Source organism: Castor canadensis, chromosome 17 (assembly GCF_047511655.1).
Source record: "Castor canadensis chromosome 17, mCasCan1.hap1v2, whole genome shotgun sequence".
Taxonomy (NCBI): Eukaryota; Metazoa; Chordata; class Mammalia; order Rodentia; family Castoridae; genus Castor; species Castor canadensis.
The window spans coordinates 49,214,345-49,234,703 of NC_133402.1; the positions used below are offsets into that span (position 1 = coordinate 49,214,345).

Sequence of the window (20,359 nt, forward strand, 5' to 3'; positions counted from 1 at the left end):
ATCATTGCATCAATCCTGTCCTGTTATAATTTGTGTCTTCACCAGAGTGGGAGGTGGACTTCACAGAATCCAGAATGTCAAAGCAGAGAGGTCTGAGTAGAACCACAGCCCTGCAGGGAGTGGAAAGAAGCATAGGAGAGGAATGAGGGTATCTTGATCATGTGGTCTCAGGGACTCCTTCCCTCACTCCTTTCCTCCCTCCCTCCCTTCCTTCTTCCTCCTCCTCATCCTCCTCATTCTTCTTTTCTCTCTCTCTCTCTCTCTCTCTCTCTCTCTCTCTCTCTCTCTCTCTCTCTCTCTTTTGGTTTGTTTGTTTTTTTTTTGGGACAGGGTCTCACTATGTAGCCAAGGCAACATAGTTCTTCTGGCTCAGTTCCCTAAGTGCTCCCAAACCTCCCAAGTGGATTACAGGTATACACTACCACACATAACTTGGGATGCTTTATTTCTATTGTGCAGTTATTACTAAGCCCAACATTTCAACATGAATGAAAAAGTAAAACAACTTCTTAAATCCTGCTCTGTGCTGTTTTTTATATAAATTTTAATAGGTTTCATCATGATCTTTTCATGCATGTGTATAATCCATTATCCTCTTGTCCTCCCTCCCTCCCTCCCACTGGTTCCCTTTCTCTTCCCAAATAGTTCCCTTTCTGCTTTTATGTCTTTTTAAAAATCTAGATCCTGCATGTGATGTTTGTGTTTCTGAGTCTGGCTAGCAGCATTTTCCTGCAAATGACATAATTTTTTTTTTTTGGGTGGTACTAGGGTTTGAACTCAAGATTTTGTTCTTGCTAGGCAGGTACTCTATGACTTGAGTCACACCTCCAGCCCTTTTTACTCTGGTTATTTTGGACATAGGGTCTCATTTTTTGCCCAGGCCAGCCTGGACCACTATCCTCCTACTTTATGCTTCCAACCATAGCTAAGATGACAGGAGCACATCACTCTGTGTGCTTTTATCCTTTTGTGATGGGAGTCTCATGAATTTTTTTTGCCCAGGATGGCCTAGGACCATGATCTTCCCAATCTTAGCCTCCCACATAGCTTGGAATGACAGGCATGTGCCACTGTATCCAGCTATTGGTTGAGATAGGGTCTTGCAAACTATTTGCGTGGGCTGACTTCAAACTTTGATCCTCCCAATCTCAGTCTCCCAACTAGCTAGGATTACAGGCATGAGCCATTAGTGTCCAGCGAATTTTGTTCTTCTTTATGGCTGAATAAAACTTCATTGTGTATATACCATGCTTTCTTAAAAACATTTTTATTAGCATATGATAGTTGTACAGGGGTTTCATTGTGACATTTCCATATATAATATATTGTACTCTGGTTTGGTTCCTCTCCTTCATTGTTCTCCCTCTTTCCTCACCCCCACATTTTCTTTTTCTGTTCATCTGCTGATGGGCAGGTAGGCTAATTCCATAACTTGGCTATCATGGATAATACTGCAATAAACATAGGTGTGCAGGTGTCTGTATTGTATGCTGACTTACATTCTTTTGGGTGTATACCAGGAGTGATATAGCTGATCATATGGTAGTTTAGATTTTAGTTTTTTGAGGAGCCTCCATACTGATTTCCATAGTGACAGGACTAATTTACAACAGTGAATAAAGATTCCCCCCTACTCCAGCCCCACAACACAAACACATTGTCACCAACATTTGTTGGTTTTCTTTTTCTCTTTTTGCAGTACTGGGGTTTGAACTCAAGTCCTCAAAATTGCCAGGCAGGTGCTCTACCCCTGAGTCATGCCCCAAAACCAATTTGTTGGTTTTCTTCATGATAGCCATTCTGACTGTGATGGAATCTCAATGTAGGTTATTTTTTTAAAATGCAGTTTTAATTTGCATTTCCCTGATGGCTAAATATGTTTAACACTTTTCATGTAATATTGGCCATATATATTTCTTTTGAACTGTCTAATTAATTTACCTACTTACTGATTAGATTATTTGTTCTTTTGTTGTATAATTTTTTTGAGCTTTTTTTTTTTGTGGTAGAGGGGTTTGAACTCAGGGTCTTCACCTTGAGCCACTCCACCAGCCCAATTTTTTGTGATAGGGTTTTTCAAGATAGGGTCTCTCAAACTATTTGCCTGGGCTGGCTTTGAACTGAGATCCTCCTGATCTCTGCCTCCTAAGTAGCTAGGATTACAGGCATGAGCCACTGGTACCTGGCTTGAGTTCTTTATATATTCTACTAGGCAGGAACTCTACACTTGAGCCACATTCCCAGACCAAGTTCTTTATATATCCTGGTTATTAATCACTTGTCAGATGGATAACGGCAAGCATTTTTTCCCAATTCCATAGCCTGTCTCTTCACTCTGGTAATTGTTTCCTTTGCTGGGCAGAAGCTTTTTTTTTGGAAGAGGGAGGTAAAAATCAGGAACTTTGTAAATGACTAATAAAATTTTTTACATATTTCAAAAAAATTTCAGATACAAATCTAGAACAATTTAACATATTAGAATAACATCAATTTGATTACATTTTTGAAATACTAAGGTCTAAATTTTCCCTCTGAGCATTTAAAGAGTTTTCCTAGTTTAGCATGTTATTCCATCCTACCTACACTTTCAGATTAATTGATAGCCTTCTTTTTTTTGTATTTTTATATTTTTATTAGGATATATTCATTATACAGGGAGGATTCATAGTAACAATTCTAATTAGACTTATAGTGTAAATTAGTTATATTGCCCCCATTGTCTGGGCAGAAGCTTTTTAACCTGATGCAATCCCATTTGTTAATTCTTGGTCTTAGCTCCTAAGCTATCAGAGATCTATTCAGAAAGCCATTGCCAGGACTGGAGGTGTGGCTCAAGTAGTAGAATGCCTGTTTTGCAAGTATGCCCTGAGTTCAAACCCCAGTTCCACCAAAAAAAAAAAAGAGTTATGCAGAAAGTCATTGCCTATGTCTATATCTTGCAGTAAGTTTTTTTTTAACAGCAGACATATTTTAAATCTCTCCATGATTTGATCAGCTGAACTATGCAACCATTAGTATACATTAAGGTTCTTTGATCTTTTGAACTCAGGGCTTTGTGCTTGATAAGCAGGCAAGATGCGCTACTTATTTTTCAGATAGGGTCTCATGCTTTTTATCTAGTCAACCTCAAATAGTGATCCTCCTACCAACACCTCCCACATAGCTGTGGTTACAAATGTGGATCACCTAGCTTGTTTGTTGAGATGGTTTCTCCCTAACTTTTTGCCTGGGCTGGCCTTGAACTGTGATACTACTGATGGCTACCTGAGTAGCTAGAATTACAGGTGTGTGCTACCAAGTCCAGCAAAGTCTTTGATCCATTTTGAGTTGGTTTTATTATGAGGAAAGACAGGGATCTAGTTTCAGTCTTCTGTAAGTAGATAATCCAGTTTTCCCAGCACCATTTGTTGAAAAGGCTATCTTTTTTTCCAACATACACTTTTGGCATCTTTGTTGAGAATCAGGTGGCTCTGTGGGCTCAAATCTCCAATACAGGAAATTTTTAAAAAGCTACTAATTTTTGTTTGTTCAACTTGTACCCCGCTACTTTGCTAAAAGTATTTATGAGAGCCAAGAGTTTTTTGGTGTAGTCTTTTATCTTTTTTGTGGGAGTGGGGTTTGAATTTAGGGCTTTGTGCTTGCAAAGCAGGTGCTCTACCATTTCAGCCATACCTCCAGTTCATTTTGCTCTAGTTACTTTGGAGATGGGGGCTCAAAAACTATTTGTGTTGGCTGGCCTCGAACAACGATCCTCCTGATCTCAGTCTCCCAAGTGAGTAGGATTATAGGCATGAGCCACTGGCATTCAGATTGGTAGAGTCTCTAGGGTTTTTTAAGTATAGAATTCATATTATGTTCTGTGCTTTTTAAAAATTAAGTCTCTGTTTTAATTATTCTATGACATGATGATATTCTATATTGGAAATTTTCCACTTGGTCTGGCTGTTGTTTCAAATGCTTTGGCAACTAATAAGGTCTTGGTATTCAGAGACACAGAGTTGGAGTCACAGGGTCCGCCTAACTGTGTGCTTGGGGAAAAGCCCCTGGAATAGCTTCTCTGAAGCAGCAGGTAGACACAAAAAGTGCTGCTGGCCAGGACTGGGCATGAGCACTGAATGATGCCTGACAGTCTTCAAGTTCTTGGATTTAGGGGTCAGCAGACACATAGCTGCCCCTATCCACCACCCAGCACAATCTAGCCACAAACCCAGCACCCATGCCACTGAACTGAGTCTCATAGCTCAGGACAGTGACATACTCTGAGGCATGGGACACTATAAGCACCAGCAGAGAGAGACCAGTTCCACTGACCACATATGCAAAGTCCAAGCAAACTCAAAATGCAAGACCAGCCTCCTGAGGAAAGGAAAAGGGCTTCTCTGAGGCCTGGTGTGAAACACAAACTCCTAGGTCCAGACCAGTCTAGGACTTAGGACACTTAGGACTTAGGCTCCCATTCCCTCAAGATCCAAGAGACCTGTATCCCGTGACCTCCATCTCTCCTAAGATTCTAGTGACCTGTGACCCCATCTTGTTCCTAACAGTCCTCACCTTAGGAAGCTGGCAACTATGATGGGCTTGTTATACATCGAGAGTCATTCTATCTTTGAGGTATGGGGTAGAACCAGCCAGGTGCAGTCCCTGAGTTTTTTATACAGTGGGAAGGGCTATGCCAGGGGGAACCTTGAGACGATGAGGTGTCAAGTGTCCTCAACATTCTGGCCCAGTCCTCTCCTACACTTTCCTGGGAATCATATGAGTTATGTACAAAACAATGAACATATGTGACAACCTGGATTTTCTAACTTTCCCAATTCTGCTCAGCTTCTTCCTCCAAATAGTTCTCTCTGGAAACTCACTCCCTTTCCTGAGCTCCAAGGTCTGAGCCTTGATTTCCTCCTACCTCTGACCCCCAACCCCAGACACTCTTAGGCACTAGGGGATCAGCTGGCTCAAGGCCATGGCCAAGTTTGTTCTCAGCTGTGGCCAGGTCAAGGGCAGGATAGAAGAACACCCAGACTGGAGCTCACAGCAGTGGTAGCTGTAGAGGTGGGAGCAGCATAGACAGAGAACCTCCCCTACAGAATACCCAAGGGAGCATAGAGGCAGAGAGGGGGCAAGGTAAACTCTTGATTCTTGCTACTTGATGCTGATCCCTAAGTGCAACCCTGTACCTATTGTAGGCACCCTAAAGTCACAATCACAGGGCCAGTGGGGGCCACTGCTTAGATCCTGAAGCTTTAGCTGTAAGAGAGAGTAGTTGGGTGGGAAAAGGGCCAGCTACTGCCTCTTGCAGGAGGGGGCAAGGGTAGGGCTTGAAAGCGCCTGTGCCTGGGGCTGAGAGGAAGAGGGGAGACCCTGGTGCACTCCTGCATGGCTTCCCAGAAGTAGATAAGGAGATGAGGACACAGCCCGTGTTAAATAAAAGTCAAACAAAAAATTTTAAGTTAAGGCCAGGTGCCAGTGGCTCACTGTAATCTTAACTACTCAGGAGGCAGAGATCAGGAGGATAGCAGTGCAAAACTAGTCCAGGCAAATAGTTTGCGAGACCCTATCTAAAAAAAAACCCATCACAAAAGGAGGGGGCGGGGTGCTGGTGGAGTGGCTCAATGTGTAGGCCCTGAGTCCAAGCCTCAGTATCGCAAAAAAAAAAAAAAAAAAAAAAGTTATACAAAAGGTTTGTAACATTCAAGACAAGAAGGGGATAGGGTAATTTCTTGGATTGAGTGTTCCTCCAAATGTTGGCTATGAAACACCTTTAAAACCAGTGTGTAGTATTATTGTAACATATTTAATCACTTTCCCTGCTCTCATTCTCAAAGCACCCATCCACCTGAGGGCATATGCTAGTTCAGCTAGCCATAGTGGGGCTGACTCTGGTGAACAGATCAGTAAATGGCACCTCATCATGTGCAAGGCTGTTTGTAGTCACTGTGAGTATAGCCTTTATACTCCCTAGCTTCTAGAAGCCCAGTGCCAAGGTGAAGGTCAAATGAGAGGGTAAGTCAAACTTTATCAGACAATGGCTACAATCTTCTTCAAAGTATTTGCAGTGACAGGTACCACTAGAGGGATCATAGGCATAAGTAGCAGGGCCCCAACCCTGGGAATCTGTAGGCTAAGGCCTGGGGAATTCAGATTGCTATGGAATTGCTCTCGGGTGGGTGGGGCATGTATTATTATGGCAGTGATTGAGGACATAAGCAAGAACCTAAGGATGATGACCTACCCTCAGGGTCACTCACACTAATAGCCCTTAGGTTGACTGGGGCTCCTCAGGCCATAGCGACCAGGCAGGTCGCTATCAAAGTCCCAGCCCAGATGTGAACTTTCTAGAAACTGCCCAGAAATTTGGCCATGGATCTCATCTATATGATATCACACAACTGTCTTTCCACAGCACCCACAGGGTCACAGTCACAAGTTGGATCAGAGGTTAAGAATGGACTTAGGCCAGAGGTTAAGTGAAACTGCAGGATCAGGATCAGGGTTGGAATTGGATATTGGAGGATTCATGTCTGTAGGATGAAGGGAACAGTGATCCTCCCAGGGATCATGGTGGAAGGGCCTGCACTGTTCACAGTGATACCCAACTGGGCTGTGCTGACATGCATCACACATTCCTCTGCTTACATTGCCAGATGAGAGACACATAGTCATGTCAGAGTGACAACTACAGCTATGCCTGTGGCATTCACATTCTGGAGCAGATCTAGAAAAGTAGATAGAGTGACTCATGGCAGGCATGGCCAGGCGAAATAGGACATGACACCTATTCCGGCAGACATGGAAGTGCTCAGGCTCTACTGCGCGTCATGGGTAGTTTTGGTGCAGGTCTTGACATTGCTCGTAGTGAGCATGTTATATGGTAGTGGCAGACACAAAGCCCATGTACCTAGCAGAGAGAAGGTTCTCCAGTTTGCCCACTCCACCACCCACAGGATGCCCCTCCCATGTTCTTTACCATGACTGGGATCCCAGGTTCAGGCCTGCACTCAGAGGCATGACCATATCATAGGCAACTGCCTCTGGCCATGAGCTTGTATAGGGGATAGAAGTAGAAAGGGTGTCCCTTGAGTCCCTCCAGGGGCCTGTTGCCCAGTGAGTGTGGCCTGGAGTTTATATGGAGGTTTGTCACACACAGGAACTCTAAGAAACACAGGTCAAATGCCAGGTGCCTTGGTCCTCATTCCTCTATAGCTAGGATAGAGGGAAAGGAAAGGAATTTTTCCCTTTTCTGCATCCTTGCAGTCACCTCCTCCTCCTCCATGTTATGGGACTTCTCCATCCCTGCTATGCTGAGTGTACCATCCTAGGATGACCACAGCCTCCTCTGTGTTGATAATTCCACGCTGGGCTAAGGATCCACTTTGTGCAGCCCTGATGTTGCTCCTGAAGTGAGACCTACATGTTTCACTACTTCCTGAACACTTCATTCTCCCATCCCCAGGTATCTGAAACCTGCTTCTCCAATGCAGTAAAGGAGTCCACTCCTCAGTCCATCATCCAGACTAGAAATCTGCTTATCATCCAGCCAAACCACACTAGTAGTTTGTCAACTGTCTTTTTTGCTTTCATGTCAGCTCCAAGAAGAGGCACCATGTTTGTCTGCCCCAGGTAAACACTGTCCAGATGCCTGGCAGAGGGTGGAGCTCAATGGACACAAGGATGAAGGAATGGGTAGATGGCTCCTCTCTCTGCTCCACACCTAAGTCAATTATCAAGTTAATACTACCTCTTGTATTTCTCTTCTACCTGCCTCCCCTCTTTCTTGATCAGAGGGAAAGGAACAGCCAGCTTGTGGACCTATTGTGAGGGCTCAGGGCAAGTAGTAATAACTGAAATCAAAGTGGGCAGGGAGTGCATGTAGAGATGAAGCTAGTTTACTGTTTGTCCTGCTTTGCTACCCTCCTGGACAGCCTCCACTGGTTATAGTTATGTAGCTCTCTAGTCCACTGACTCCTTTACAAGGAAGGAGTCACATCAAGAGATGCTTTGGTGCCACCTATAAGTAACTGCAGGGACAAGAGTACTGAGGCCAAGGCCATGAAATAAAGGAAGGAGGATGACAAGACCATGATAGAGACAGTGTTGGGGGCCAATAAAGGGGAGAGTTATGAGAAGCAGTAAGAGCAGAGAGAGGGACTATGATAGGGACCACAATGGAGACCAATGATGAGGGCAAGAATGAAAGACTACAATAGGGCCTCACAAATGGGTTAAGTGATAAGGCAGAGAAAGGAGACAGATGGAGACAGTTCCCCCATGACAGTTCCTATGTACTGGGCACAGTATGGGGAACAGTGATGGGAGTCAACTACAAAGACTATAATAAGGATTATGGTGAGGCAGAGGTAGGAAATGACCCTGAGAAACTGAGCTGGCTAGCCTGCCTGCCCCACTCCAACCAGTGTATGCCCCCAGGCAGTACATCACTCCTCCAATCCCATGGTCCTTACCATGGCCGGGACACCCCACCTCCATCCCCCATCAAGTATCTTGCTCTGTCCTGACACTCCAAGGATATAGAATTGACTGTGGGAGTGATTACCTTGAATGTCAGGGATATTTGGGTCCTTCACCCGGATGACTGGGTCCATAACTTTGAAAATTACCTCTGGAGCTGGCAGAGTAGCTCAGGTGGTAAGTGTGCCTGCCTAGCAAATGTGAGGCCCTAAATTCAAACCCCAGTATCACAAGAAAAAAAAAATTACCTCTGGTTTCACCCCAGGGTACACTTCTTCTGGGCCTGAACTCATCCTCAGTGGAAGGCTGGATATCCAAGTAATACTGGTTATAGATGGTTACAGACCTGTGGTCAGGGGCTGGAGAGACTCCCTGAAAGAGGCCTGAGCAGTTGAGGGTGAAGTATAGGTACACATGCCAGGAAAGGCAATGGTCCACTGAGCATGCATGGAGAATTGCTGACTAGAATGTCTGGGAAGCAGAGGGGGCCCTTGGGTCACCAGGAGCAAATACTACTGGTAACCATCTGGTAGGGAGGCATAAGGACAGCATTTGCTGAAGGCAACCCTTCAAACTGGGCACTAGGTCGCCTTGAAAGTCACAATGAAGTGGGTAAAGCAGAAGGCACCCTTAAATCCAGATGAACAGTGACAGTCTCAATACATGCAGCCATTAAGAGCTAGTTAGAGTGATCAGGCCACAACCCCAGACTCACACATAGGCATCCCAGCACCCTCACTGTTCTCTGCCTGTCACCAGGTCTTGCTGCCATGACTACTCTGGAGATCACATTCTCAGTGTTATGGTCTCCCTGGTCCCAAGAGTCACAGAAGAAGCAGTTTTCAGAGTTCTAGGGTAAGGCCCAAGATTGAGTAGGCAACAAGTACATGGTCCATTTCTTACTCCAAAATGTCATCCACAAGCTGCTATCCAGAATGACCCATATCCTCACAGGACTTAACCTGTCCAGGACACCTCAAGGGCACTGTTCCCACAACCCAAAGATAGCCTCTCCAGAACCCTCATCCTCCTCCCCACATGCAGGTTACTAATAATGCAGAAGGGCTTGGGTCATGTAGGTCACAGGTGAATTAAGTTCTCAGGCTCTAGCCACAATCAACAACCAGGTTATTAGTGGGCAGGTAGCAACTTCAGTAAAGCTGCCATATGTGGTAAGTGTATCTGGCACCTCCTGGGCAACTGTTCTAGGAGCTTGAAGTAGGAGGTGCAAGGTCTGGTAGAGATCTGAGGGATGGCCCTTACCTACCCTCCTCCAACAGGAAGCCTGATTCCCCCCTCACACTCTGTTCCACCTCAGCTCTCTAGGAAAGACCAAACCCATAATCCATTGTGATAGCAATGGGCATTGGCTGCAGCAGCAAAACAGGAAAGTGGCCTGGGTGCTGGGAGCTGGGACCCTGAAGAGAGGTCCCAAGTGGGCCCCAAACTGGGTTGCCCTTATTGAGTGTGGCCCAAGGTCATTCTCCACACATTATGGATGAAAGCACAACTCCCAGGGTCAAGTGGTATGCAGGGCCACAGTGCAGCAGGGAGCAAAGAGTTCCCAGAGCTTGGAGATACACATCTAGAAGCATGCAGAGCTTTCTATAGAGCTACCACCTAAGGCAACTGGCAATAGTGGGGCCAGGCTAACCCAGACACAAAGAAGATTTGATTTTAATTGAAATGATGCTCCCACCAACAGTGCTGAAAAACTATCTCCAAACAACTCTAGGGAATGTGTCCCTACCCTAGCCACTACCATTAGCCTATACAGCAAGCAATAGATTTCAGATAGGCAGAACAGGTGGTTTTACTCAGGTCCCAGCTCCCTCTCCAAAAGTAGGATTTGCCAAATGTTACAGTTAACAGTAAGGGCAGCCATGTTAGAACCAGACCCCCTCCCTCTCGCAGGTGGCTTACTAGAAACTCCCCACCTGACCCCCAAAGAATGACAAAGGGACAGTTAACCTTTATCTCCGGGTACCAAGGACAGTTGAACAGAAGAGTGACCTAACCACAATTTATCTTCCTTAGTTGCTCAGCAACAGCATTCCTTAATGACCCACAGGAAAATTTTCCCATCCAGCAACCTTTTTGATTTTTTTCTACCAGCTCCCCTTATTTCTACCCCTAGTCTGTAAGTGGCAATGAGCTCTAGCTTCCACCTCTGCAGACTCTTTCCAAAAAAACACTGTGCTGATGTTGAGCCATTTCCCAGCTATCCTTCCATGCCTTTCTTCAGTCTAACACAAACAATGTCTGAAAACATACATGCTCATGTTAGGAGGCACAAGATAGAGCACTTGGAAGCCTGATGCAATGGCTCACACCTGTAATCCTAGTGATTCAGAAGATGGAGACTGGGAGGATTGCAATTCAAGGCTGGCCCAGGCAAATAGTTAGTGAAACCCCATCTCAACCAAAAAAAAAGCTGAATGCGGTGGTGTGCATCTGTCATTCCAGGTACACTGGAAGTGCATATAGGACTGTAGTCCAGGCTGGCCCAGATATAAATGTGAGACACTATTTAAAAAAAAAAACAAAACAAAAAACTAAAGCAGAAAGGGCTGAGGGTGTGGCTCAAATGGTGGAGAGCCTATTTTGCAAGTACAAGGCCCTGAATTCAAACCCAGTATCTACCAGAGAAAGAGACAGAAACAGAGAGATAGAGAAAACTTGGAGTCCAGTCAGAAAGCACTACTGATGAGGTAGAGGTGGGAACCCTTCTGGCTCTACTACCACAGGTACCCTATCCAACCAGGGGAAAATTCTTTGGTGAGGGCAGACTCTGCCTTTCTGATTCAAAGCGCAGTCCTTGCTGCTAATTGGAAAAGTTGGAGCTAGTCATTCTCAGCAAAGCAGAGGCACCTCAGTCCTTTTAAGCCTGGACCCACCTGAGACAAGCCCAGGCAAAGACCCAAGATTTCAGCCAGTTTGCTGGGACAAGGCCAAGCTGTGTGCTTGGCCCCCAGGGAGCAGTATCACAAAGGCTCTCTTCCCTGGCTGGTCACAGTTCTACATGGCACCTGTCTGGATAAAAACTGAAGCAACCTTAAGGACAGATATTCTACTTCATAGTAGTTCTGCCCCTGGCTCAGGAGATCCCTCCCACACAGCCACAGAAGCCAGCACCTGACTTGTCCTTCATCTCTCCAAATAGGCCTGAGAGCTGCCCCCTCCCATAATACCATCCCATCATTCAAGTTGATGACCTGCCCCAGGCTACTGGGACCCTCTCCTCAGACTTGTTCCTGGGGCCACTTTCCCCAGGCTCAAGCTGGCCTGCCAGCAGCCATACACACAAACACACACACACACAATAAAAAGACCATGGAGGGTGAGCAGGGAGTCTGGAAGGTGAAAAGGTATAAAACGTGATAGATGGAACAGTGGACATACAACTCAAAGAACAAGTCACAGTGCATTGCGCCATGAGAACATCCCACCCACTACCCACCCTACCCCAAGTCCTCATTTCTGAAAGGAGGCTGGAGGCCACCAGGGCCCTGGAGAAGTACCCAGTCTTAAAAGCTGCAGAGTTCACAGGCACAGCACACCATGCCAGTGGCCACACAGACAGCTGGGCTGTTTTCCCAAACACTGCTGTATGAAGCAATCAGGATGCTGAGCATGACAGCAATGGCTGGAGCCTTATTATAGGAGACAGGTTCACATGGAGGATCCGCTGGGCCCACTGCCGAACCTCTTCATCTGAGGACTGTCTATCTACCTTTATGGCCCGGGACTTTAGCAGCTTTGCTGTTCCAGGCCCTACCCATACCTTAGATCGGGGCCCAAGCCGTGTTCTCTTCTTGGGAAGAAGATCCTTTGTTTCCTCAGCCTTTTTCCTCTTCTGCCCCACAATCTCAGAGCAGCTTTTCTGGCCATTCCTTGCAGTCCTGGCCTGAACAGATCCCTTTGGCCTGCCCCTGCCTCTGGGCTGGGTCCAAGACACCTTGGCCTTAGCCTGCACTGCCTTGGCTTTCGCCTTGGCCTGTGCAACCATAGTCTTCACCTTGCCCATGACTCGCACTACCTTGCCCCTGGCCTGTGCTGCCTTGGCCTGTGTTCGAGCCACTATGACATTGGCCTGGGCATGGGCAGCTTTGGTCAGTGTTCGAGCTGCCTTGGCCTTGGCTGTTTTGGTGCCTGGGTCAGAGTCCCCTTTTATTTGTAGGCCACTGAGGGACCCAGTGGCTTTGTAGGTCTTGCTTTTGGGTCCAGTCCCTCGTCGGAGTCCAGCCCCAGGGACTTTGGGAGTCAGACACTTGGGGCCCTTGCTTGTGGCTTTTCTGGGAGCTTTGAGCTGGGGGTTCCCGGGACCTTTCCCTGAACCTTTCCGCAGTTTCAGGGGTGAGTCTGCAAGTGAGAGCTGCAGTGACTGTGGCTTGTGCTTAGCACCCAAGCAGGGCATGTGAGTCTTGAGTGGAACCAGGGCCTCAAGGACAACAGAGAGCCTCATAGCAGGGTAGACACCTGGATAAAGGTGGGCAGGGAAGCCCACTGTTGTACCACTGGTGTGGCTGGCACTTGACTGCTTCAGGGAGCTCAGCAGCAGGTTGGTGGTATCATGTTTGGCAAGAGCTGGTGTGGACCCTTTGGCCAGTCTGCCAGATAGTGGCATGGAGAGCAATGTGGCCCGGCCTGCAGGTAGCTGCACAGCAGTCTGGGGAGCACTGGCTGGAGGTGATGTGGAAGCTGGGTTGGTAGCACGAGCTTGTAGCTTTGTTTGGCTTGGGGGGTTGGCTGTGCATGAACTATAGCCATAGACATCACCGCTGCGCAGAATGGTAGGTTGGAAGCCATCATCTCGCAGACCCTGCAGGAAGGCCACAAGCTGGGCCTCTGTGGCATTAAGATCCTGGCTCATAGGATTAAAGACAAGCAGCGCCTCTTCCAGGGCCTTCTTCCCTGCTGTGGAGATGCGTGACCAGGAGTGCACAGCTTTCTCCTCCACATGCTGTACCACCACGCTCATGGCATTAGGCACTGCAGATCTGCCTGGGTATCCACAAACCAGCGCTTGGCACCTCCAAGGCAAGAAGAAAAGAGTCAATAAGAATGGCACCAAAATGGAGCCAAACCAGGCAGATAGGTCAATCAAGGCCCCCACTCTCCATAACAGAGGAGTCTGGCCAGAGTGCCAGAGGTCAAACTCTGGTCTCCTGACCATCTACCATGCTGGGCTGGATGTGAATCAGGCATTTTATTCAGGATTTACATTCAGAAACTCCTTAGAGCCATTCAACCTGCTGCTGGGTTTCTAGGAGATTCAAACCTGACTCACTTAAATTTAATTCTGTATTTCCATCCGCCACCCTCCCCACCCCCCCCCACCCCACGCTGGGGATCAAACCCAGGGCCTTGGGCAAGGGTCTCTTTATGTAGCCCAGGATGAACTTGAATTCATAATCCTCCTGTCTGTGCAACCTGAGTACTGGGACTGTAGGTGTGTGGTACCATGACCAGCTCAATTCTGTATTTTCTTTTCTGAGATAGGGTTTCACTATGTTGTCCAGACTGGTCTTGAATTCATAGGCTCAAGCAATCCTTCCACCTCAGCCTGCCAAGTCCCAAGCTGGGACTACAGGCACCACCAAGCCTAGGCTTATTTTCTGATGCCACAACCTAGACTCAGGTGAATATCTCTGTCATGAAGGAGGCCAGTCCTGAAGGTAAGGCAGTCACTACTAAGGTTCTTAGAAGTATATGGTACCACTCAGTTCAGCTTGCTAATAGGTCAGAGAAGAATTCTGGGGAGAGGCAACACCTAACTAGATGAGTGATGACTAGAAAAGGACTCAGTGGAAATATAGCGAAAAAGGAATGCTCTAACATGAGAAGGAGTAAGGTATACTTGGTGTAAAATCTGGGGTCAGGGCTGGAAAAACAAGTTAAGGGCAGGGTGACAAAGAGCTTTGAATATAGGCAAGGGCCCAGGATTATACCCAATGTCCATTCCCACTTTCCTTGTTCCAGCTGCTGGTGTTTAAGTACAGAGGATGGGGTGGGAGTAGAACCCTGACTACCAGATGGTAGACAGGAGTAGAACCCTAGACATGTCACTAGCAGACCAATTCATAGCTCTAGAGTCATGGAGATCAATGCCAGAAAAATATATATATATATTTTTTTAATAGGGCTGGGTTCAAACTGGAGATCCTCTTGCCTCAGCCTCCTGAGTACTGGAAGGTTCTTCAACAGAAATTTAGAAGCCAAATAGTAGCAGGTGCAAATGACATCTCTAGACAACTAGGCCGCCTAGGGGCCAATCAGCCAGACCAAAGAGGCCAAAGTCTGAAGACAGAGATCCAAATGATCCAAGTGGGATGGTGAGTAAAGAGGACATCAGTAGTCTGAACTGTCCTAACTAGAGTTTAAGAGGGCCACAGATCTAAGTAGCCCAGATGGAGTTGTCTGGGTACACCTAAGTTATCCCAGACTTCATTGAAGAACCTATGGCCATTAATCATGACTAATATATTGCACCCAACCCAGCATTTGAGAACTCCTAGAGATAAGAGGTAGCTCCCAGCTGCACTGGAGCATTAAAAGATCAGCTGGGATCAGGCAGGTCCCTGGGGCCTTGTGGCCCGTCTGTGCTGCTTCTTCCTACCGCCCTAATGGAGCAGATGCAGTCTTCAGAATCCCCTGGAGAAAGTGCCCTGGGGCTCTTTGTTTGGAAATACTCTCGGATCCTCAGGTGTCTGAGGCACTCACTTCCCCTCCCCAGAGGATGCACAATCCTTGCACATGACTTTATTTATTTATTTTTCCAGGGGGTGCAGTTCCCAGGGCTGTGAACTGTAGAATAGAAAGGGGCCTACTTCCCACCCTCAACCCCCGGCGCAGATACTGAGGGTGACCCGGGGATTCTTCGCCCAGGCTGTCTGAGCCCTTGGGAGGGGTCTTCTTGGCTCCCAAGAGGCTTCGGAGAGGCTGCAGCCGGGCATCCGACTTGCCTTCACACAAGCCTTTAGAACCAGTAGAGGAAGTTGACTGAAGATTGGGGGCTGGAGAGGTATGATCCAGGCAGACTGGGTCAGGGGCAGATCGGGGCCCTCGGGCAGGGAGTCCGCGTCCCTGGGGCCTGAAGCGGGGGAGGCAGGGGTCACAGCGGCAGCGAAAAGTGTACCGCCAGCTGGGCTAGCCAGACCAGGACCGTGCAGCCCCAGGGTGGGGTCGCTAGGTGGGGGTGGGGTGAGGGTCTCAGCCAGGCAGGCGGAGAACGCCGGTTCGGGAAGAGCCGGCCGCCCAGCCCCTACGCCCCGCAGCCTCGCGGGTTGCCACTGCGCAGCATGGCCAGGCCCACTGCTCCAACCTACCGGCGCTGCCGCGGGGACCCAGGACGCGCCTCTGCGCCGCCTCCGCCGCTCCAACATGGCCGCCCGCTGGCGCCGGAAGTGTGCCACGTTTCCGCTTCCGGTCCGGGCCCTCCCTCGTGACACTTGACCCCCAAGACCCCATTCCCCCCAAAGTTTGGGGAGGGGCAGATTTAAGTACCAAGGAGGGCTGCCTGGAAGTGGTGGCCACGAAATTGCTCCAAACTCATATGCTGTAGTGCGGGACATGTCCCTGGTCATCCTCCAGGCAAGAGGCACTAGAGCCCAGTTGTGATTTGGGGGCCCATCTGACATCCTCTGTAAGGGGACCTGGTAGTGCAGTAACATCTGGGAGTGGCTCTTGGCAAAATCCAAGCCATTCCCCACACCACTGACAAGGCACCTGATCAGAGGATGAAAGAGAAGGGGCCCCTGACACTCCTCTGATAGGGAAAGCCTCAAACAGCCCCCCTTCGTTTTGCATCAAGAGTACTTTCTCTGAGGACAGAAGACCCTCTGCTCTTCCTGAATATGGGGCCCACAGCACAATGCATGAAAGGCTACTGTGCACGTGAGCATAAGTGCTATATAGAAGCCCAAAGCTACGTGTGTTCAGTCAGTAAGCCAAATTATACCAATGTGGGCCTGAGTATACTTGCCCAGCCATGTGTGCACAGATGTAGTGGGGAGACCCTGGCCTTAACAGCACAGAGTCCCACCTCTAGTCTTAACACTGCCCAGAATCATGATCCTTTGGCCTTAGAGTCTAGGAACTCTGCAGTCAGCAGAGAGGTGGTTAATGCGCCCACTGGCTCAGCAGCACCAAATTAGAGGAAACAGGTGAATATTAACTGTAGCAGCAGCACCAAATTAGAGGATACAGATGAATATTAACTGTAGGGATCTATGAGTTCAGATCAGATGAGGTGTCAGAGTGGTCTCTACAGCTGTGATTAAAGGCCCTACTTAGGGGCCCCCGAGTTCAGGTTAGGAGCCATCATGGGAGCCATGGTGTCATGAATTAGATTATGGGGGCATATGCACTTGGATCAGATCCTGAGCCAGAAGGGAGAAATACTCCCACAACTCTTGTATCCTAAACCTCACGTTGGTGCCATGATTGGTAGTTAGGGACAGGTGAAGAGAATAGCTGGATATTTCATTTGGGAACTGGATTCTAGCCTTCCTCCCTTTCCATATGGCCCCAGGATCTTCTTATTTCCCTGTCTATATAGATTGGTCTAGGCATCCCTAAAGACAAGTGTCCATTCCACTTAGTCATGCCCTATGCCTCATAGTTTCTTAGAGTCTCAGCATTGATGGTAGGGTGCTCAGTGCCTTTAAGCATGGCCAAGGTGTTCAGTAGGAACCACAAAATCTCCTGTTCTGGGGTCAGTTCTTATAGCCTCCTGTCCTGGTAGAGAGAAGGGGAGGGTAGGATCCTACAGGCCAAGATCTCATGGGCTGTAGTCAGTAATTCCCACTTGGCATTTCCAGTTCCCAACAGTGGGTGAGCCTTATCTCTGATCCTGTCCAGAGTTGAGGGTCCGGGTTGACTTTTCACTCTCAGGGCCAATCCAACCTCAGTTGTTTTTCAGAACCAACAGTAGCCAGGCACCAGTGGCTCACACCTGTAATCCTAGCTACTCAGGAGGCAGAGATCAGGAGGATCGAAGTTCAAAGCCAGCCCAGGCAAATAGTTAGCAAGACCCTATCTCGAAAAACTCTGTCACTGGTGGAGTGGTTCAAGGTGAAGGCCCTGAGTTCAAGCCCCAGTACCACACACACACACACAAAGCCAGCAGTATTACCCCTATGAGCAGATGGACCATAACTATACAAACAGAAGCAAAGCCACTTTCATGATAAGACAGAGGTTAGCCCCCAGGGATAACACTAACCGAGGTGTCCTTCTCTGGTGATGTATAGCCCAGAGGTCAGGACAAAATGGAAGACCAAGAAGAATAGGTCCATCCCCTTTCTGTGTCCCTTTTAGACATGGGAATTAGAGGGATGATAAGGGTTAGGGTTAAGAAATACCTAGCTGTCTGAGGGAGTGCTGAACCTTCTGCATCCTAGTGCCTGGTAAGCCCCAGATGGAACTCTCTAGGAACACTCATTAGATCACAATCTGACTTGACCTGGACTTTAGTGATTGGTGAGCCTACAGGCATATCTGGAATCAGATAGGATGAGGTGTGGAGAGAACACAAGATGATCCCAGGACCCATTCCTCGCTCTCTGTTTGGTACCTTACATTGTCATAAGTGGACTCTGCTCAAATCGACTTGAGAAGAAAGATCTGGTGGAGATCTAGATGTGAAGGCAGTGGTTTGGCAGAGATTGTCCCAATAGGGGATATGTATGCCAGGGCCAATTTTTTTTTCCCTTTGCCCTGGGCATTGAACCCAGAGCAGAGCCTCATGCATGCTAGGGAAGCAGTCTAACTACTGAGCTACACCTCTAACCCTTTTGTTATTGAAACAGGGTCTTACTAAGGTCTAGTGCCAAATCTTGAGCCACAACCTGGGGAGAGAGAGGAAGAAGGGCCTCCAAAAGATTCCAAGAAGCAAGGCAAGCAGGAGGAAGCCAAGGTCACAAAGGGTGAAAATTTGAAATTGCCTGTATGATTTCAATTGAAACAAGGACCACAATTACACCTTAGTCTTAGCTTTATGGCATTCCATAGTGAATTTTCAACAGCGTTTTTGGGGAAGAAGTGGCAACAGACTGAGATGGCAGTGGAGCCTGTGAGGACATATGACTTCAAGAATTTTCAGGGAGCTAGGCGCCAGTGGCTCACTCCTGTAAACCTAGCTACTTAGGACACAGAGATCAGAATAGCAGTTCGAAGCCAGCTCCAGACAAATAGTTTGTAAGACCCTATCTTGAAAATACCCAACACAAAACAGGGCTGGCTGAGTGGCTCAGGTGGTAGAGCCACTGCTTGAGTTCAAACCCTAGTACTACCAAAAAAAAAAAAAAAACACTTTCAGGTGAGGAAGGGGGAATTACTGAGACTTGGGGTACTTGGAAGTATCTAAAAGCAGACAGTTTATAAGTGGTGAATTGCTGAAAAGGAGAGGGAGGGAGCTTGGAAAGAAAGGGAATAGTGGTAAATATGAGGTGTATTCAGGGCAGTATGAACACCCTGTGGTGGGAGGCATAAGTGAGAAGCAAGTTGGGGAAGTGAGTTGGGAGGATAGAGGCCTTTTAATCATGGTCTGTGTAGTCTGTAACCAACATTTCTGTGCAGGCCCTGAGTTCAACTACCATCTTCTGAAAGGGCTAAAGGCTCTCTTTTTGTCATGGGAAGGGTCCACTCACACTCCAGGAAAGTCACAAGTGAACAGGCCAGGACATCAATGCCCCCAGATCTCAACATGATTGATGGGGAGTTAAGAATGAGTACCTTAGTTTCCCTTACTCCCAGGGGCAGTAATAATGGGAGGCCCATATTCTACACTGGCTCCCAGAATTCCCAGCAGAATTTTGTTCCAGTTGCCCACAGTGGTAACTTACTTGATGACAATTCCTTTACTGGCTGCTTTCCCTGTCTCCTCTCATTGCTACTCCTCTGCTGGTGCTTCCTGGCTTCACCTCCCACACTAACTCTATGCACTTGCATCTTTGTCTCCATCTCGGCTTAGGGAAAACTAAGACAAAACACTGTACACGAAAGTGGGGCAAGGCAGTGAGCAAAGACAACTGCAAGGACCTGTTTCCACAGGTGATGCTGACCTGTACAAGTGCGTTCCCAACTGGAAGAGGCAGCTAATACTCTGATTGCTCCAAAGATAGGCTGGGCCAGGATTTGAGTCTGTGGTAGGTGGATCCTCGTTACACCAATTTGGTCTCAGAGTTGGCTAGAGACAGGCCCTGATCCCTGAAGATGAACAATCACCTCGGGATTCAGAATATCCCTAGTTTCAGACCTTACAGGATGAGATCAGAGTGACCCACCCGGGAGGCCCCTGGCCTCTTAACTCTTCTAGCTCAGAACTATCCGAGAATTTCCAGTACCTCTGCCTGTGGAAGGGCCTATGAGGCCCTGACTCCATCATGGTCTGCTCCTTCACCGCCTACTGCTCCCAATGTGTACTAGAGGATCTATTCTGTGCCCTACTTTGTGTCCTGGTTAGGGCAATCTAGCTGACCGCCCCCCACCACAATGAGGCTCAGACCACGCCCCGAATGGCCTCTAGGGGGCGCCGCCGCAAAGCCGGTGGTTGGAGACCTCAGAGCTCAGCTGCATTGGGCGGGCTCTGACCCTTCGAACCCCCAGGTTCCACTAGTTGGCTCCGAGACCACCCCCGCACCCGCTCCAAACCCCGCGCACCCAGGCTGGGTTCGGCTCAGCACGATCTCCCGCCATACGGTATTGTGCGGCTCACCGCTGCTCCCCATTTCTACCACCTCCCCAGGTCGGACCCTAAATCCTGGCAGGCCTAGTATCCTTATGTCTGTTTGTTCGCTTGGGTGTGATCGTGGTTGGCGCACCCTACTCCGGCCGTGGCATGTGCAGAGTTAAGGCGGGAGGAGGTTTCCCCGAGTCTGAGGAGGGGGGA

At 48.1% G+C, this 20,359-nt stretch overlaps 1 protein-coding gene and 1 non-coding gene across 2 annotated transcripts in view; both read right to left on the reverse strand.

Annotated features, from left to right (window-relative positions):
• The window catches only part of Lamb2 (laminin subunit beta 2), a 29,047-nt gene extending 16,550 nt beyond the window's left edge, over positions 1 to 12,497 (reverse strand). The window contains exon 1 of the mRNA XM_074059372.1: positions 12,251 to 12,497. Within this exon, the coding sequence (XP_073915473.1) occupies positions 12,251 to 12,357 (107 nt within the window). The 5' untranslated portion in view covers positions 12,358 to 12,497. The remainder of the gene's footprint in view (positions 1 to 12,250) is intronic.
• LOC141418731 (small nucleolar RNA SNORD77) lies at positions 2,956 to 3,018 on the reverse strand. The gene has a single exon (XR_012443377.1). It is a non-coding gene; the product is annotated as a small nucleolar RNA SNORD77 (small nucleolar RNA).
• Positions 12,498 to 20,359: the final 7,862 nt, after the last annotated feature.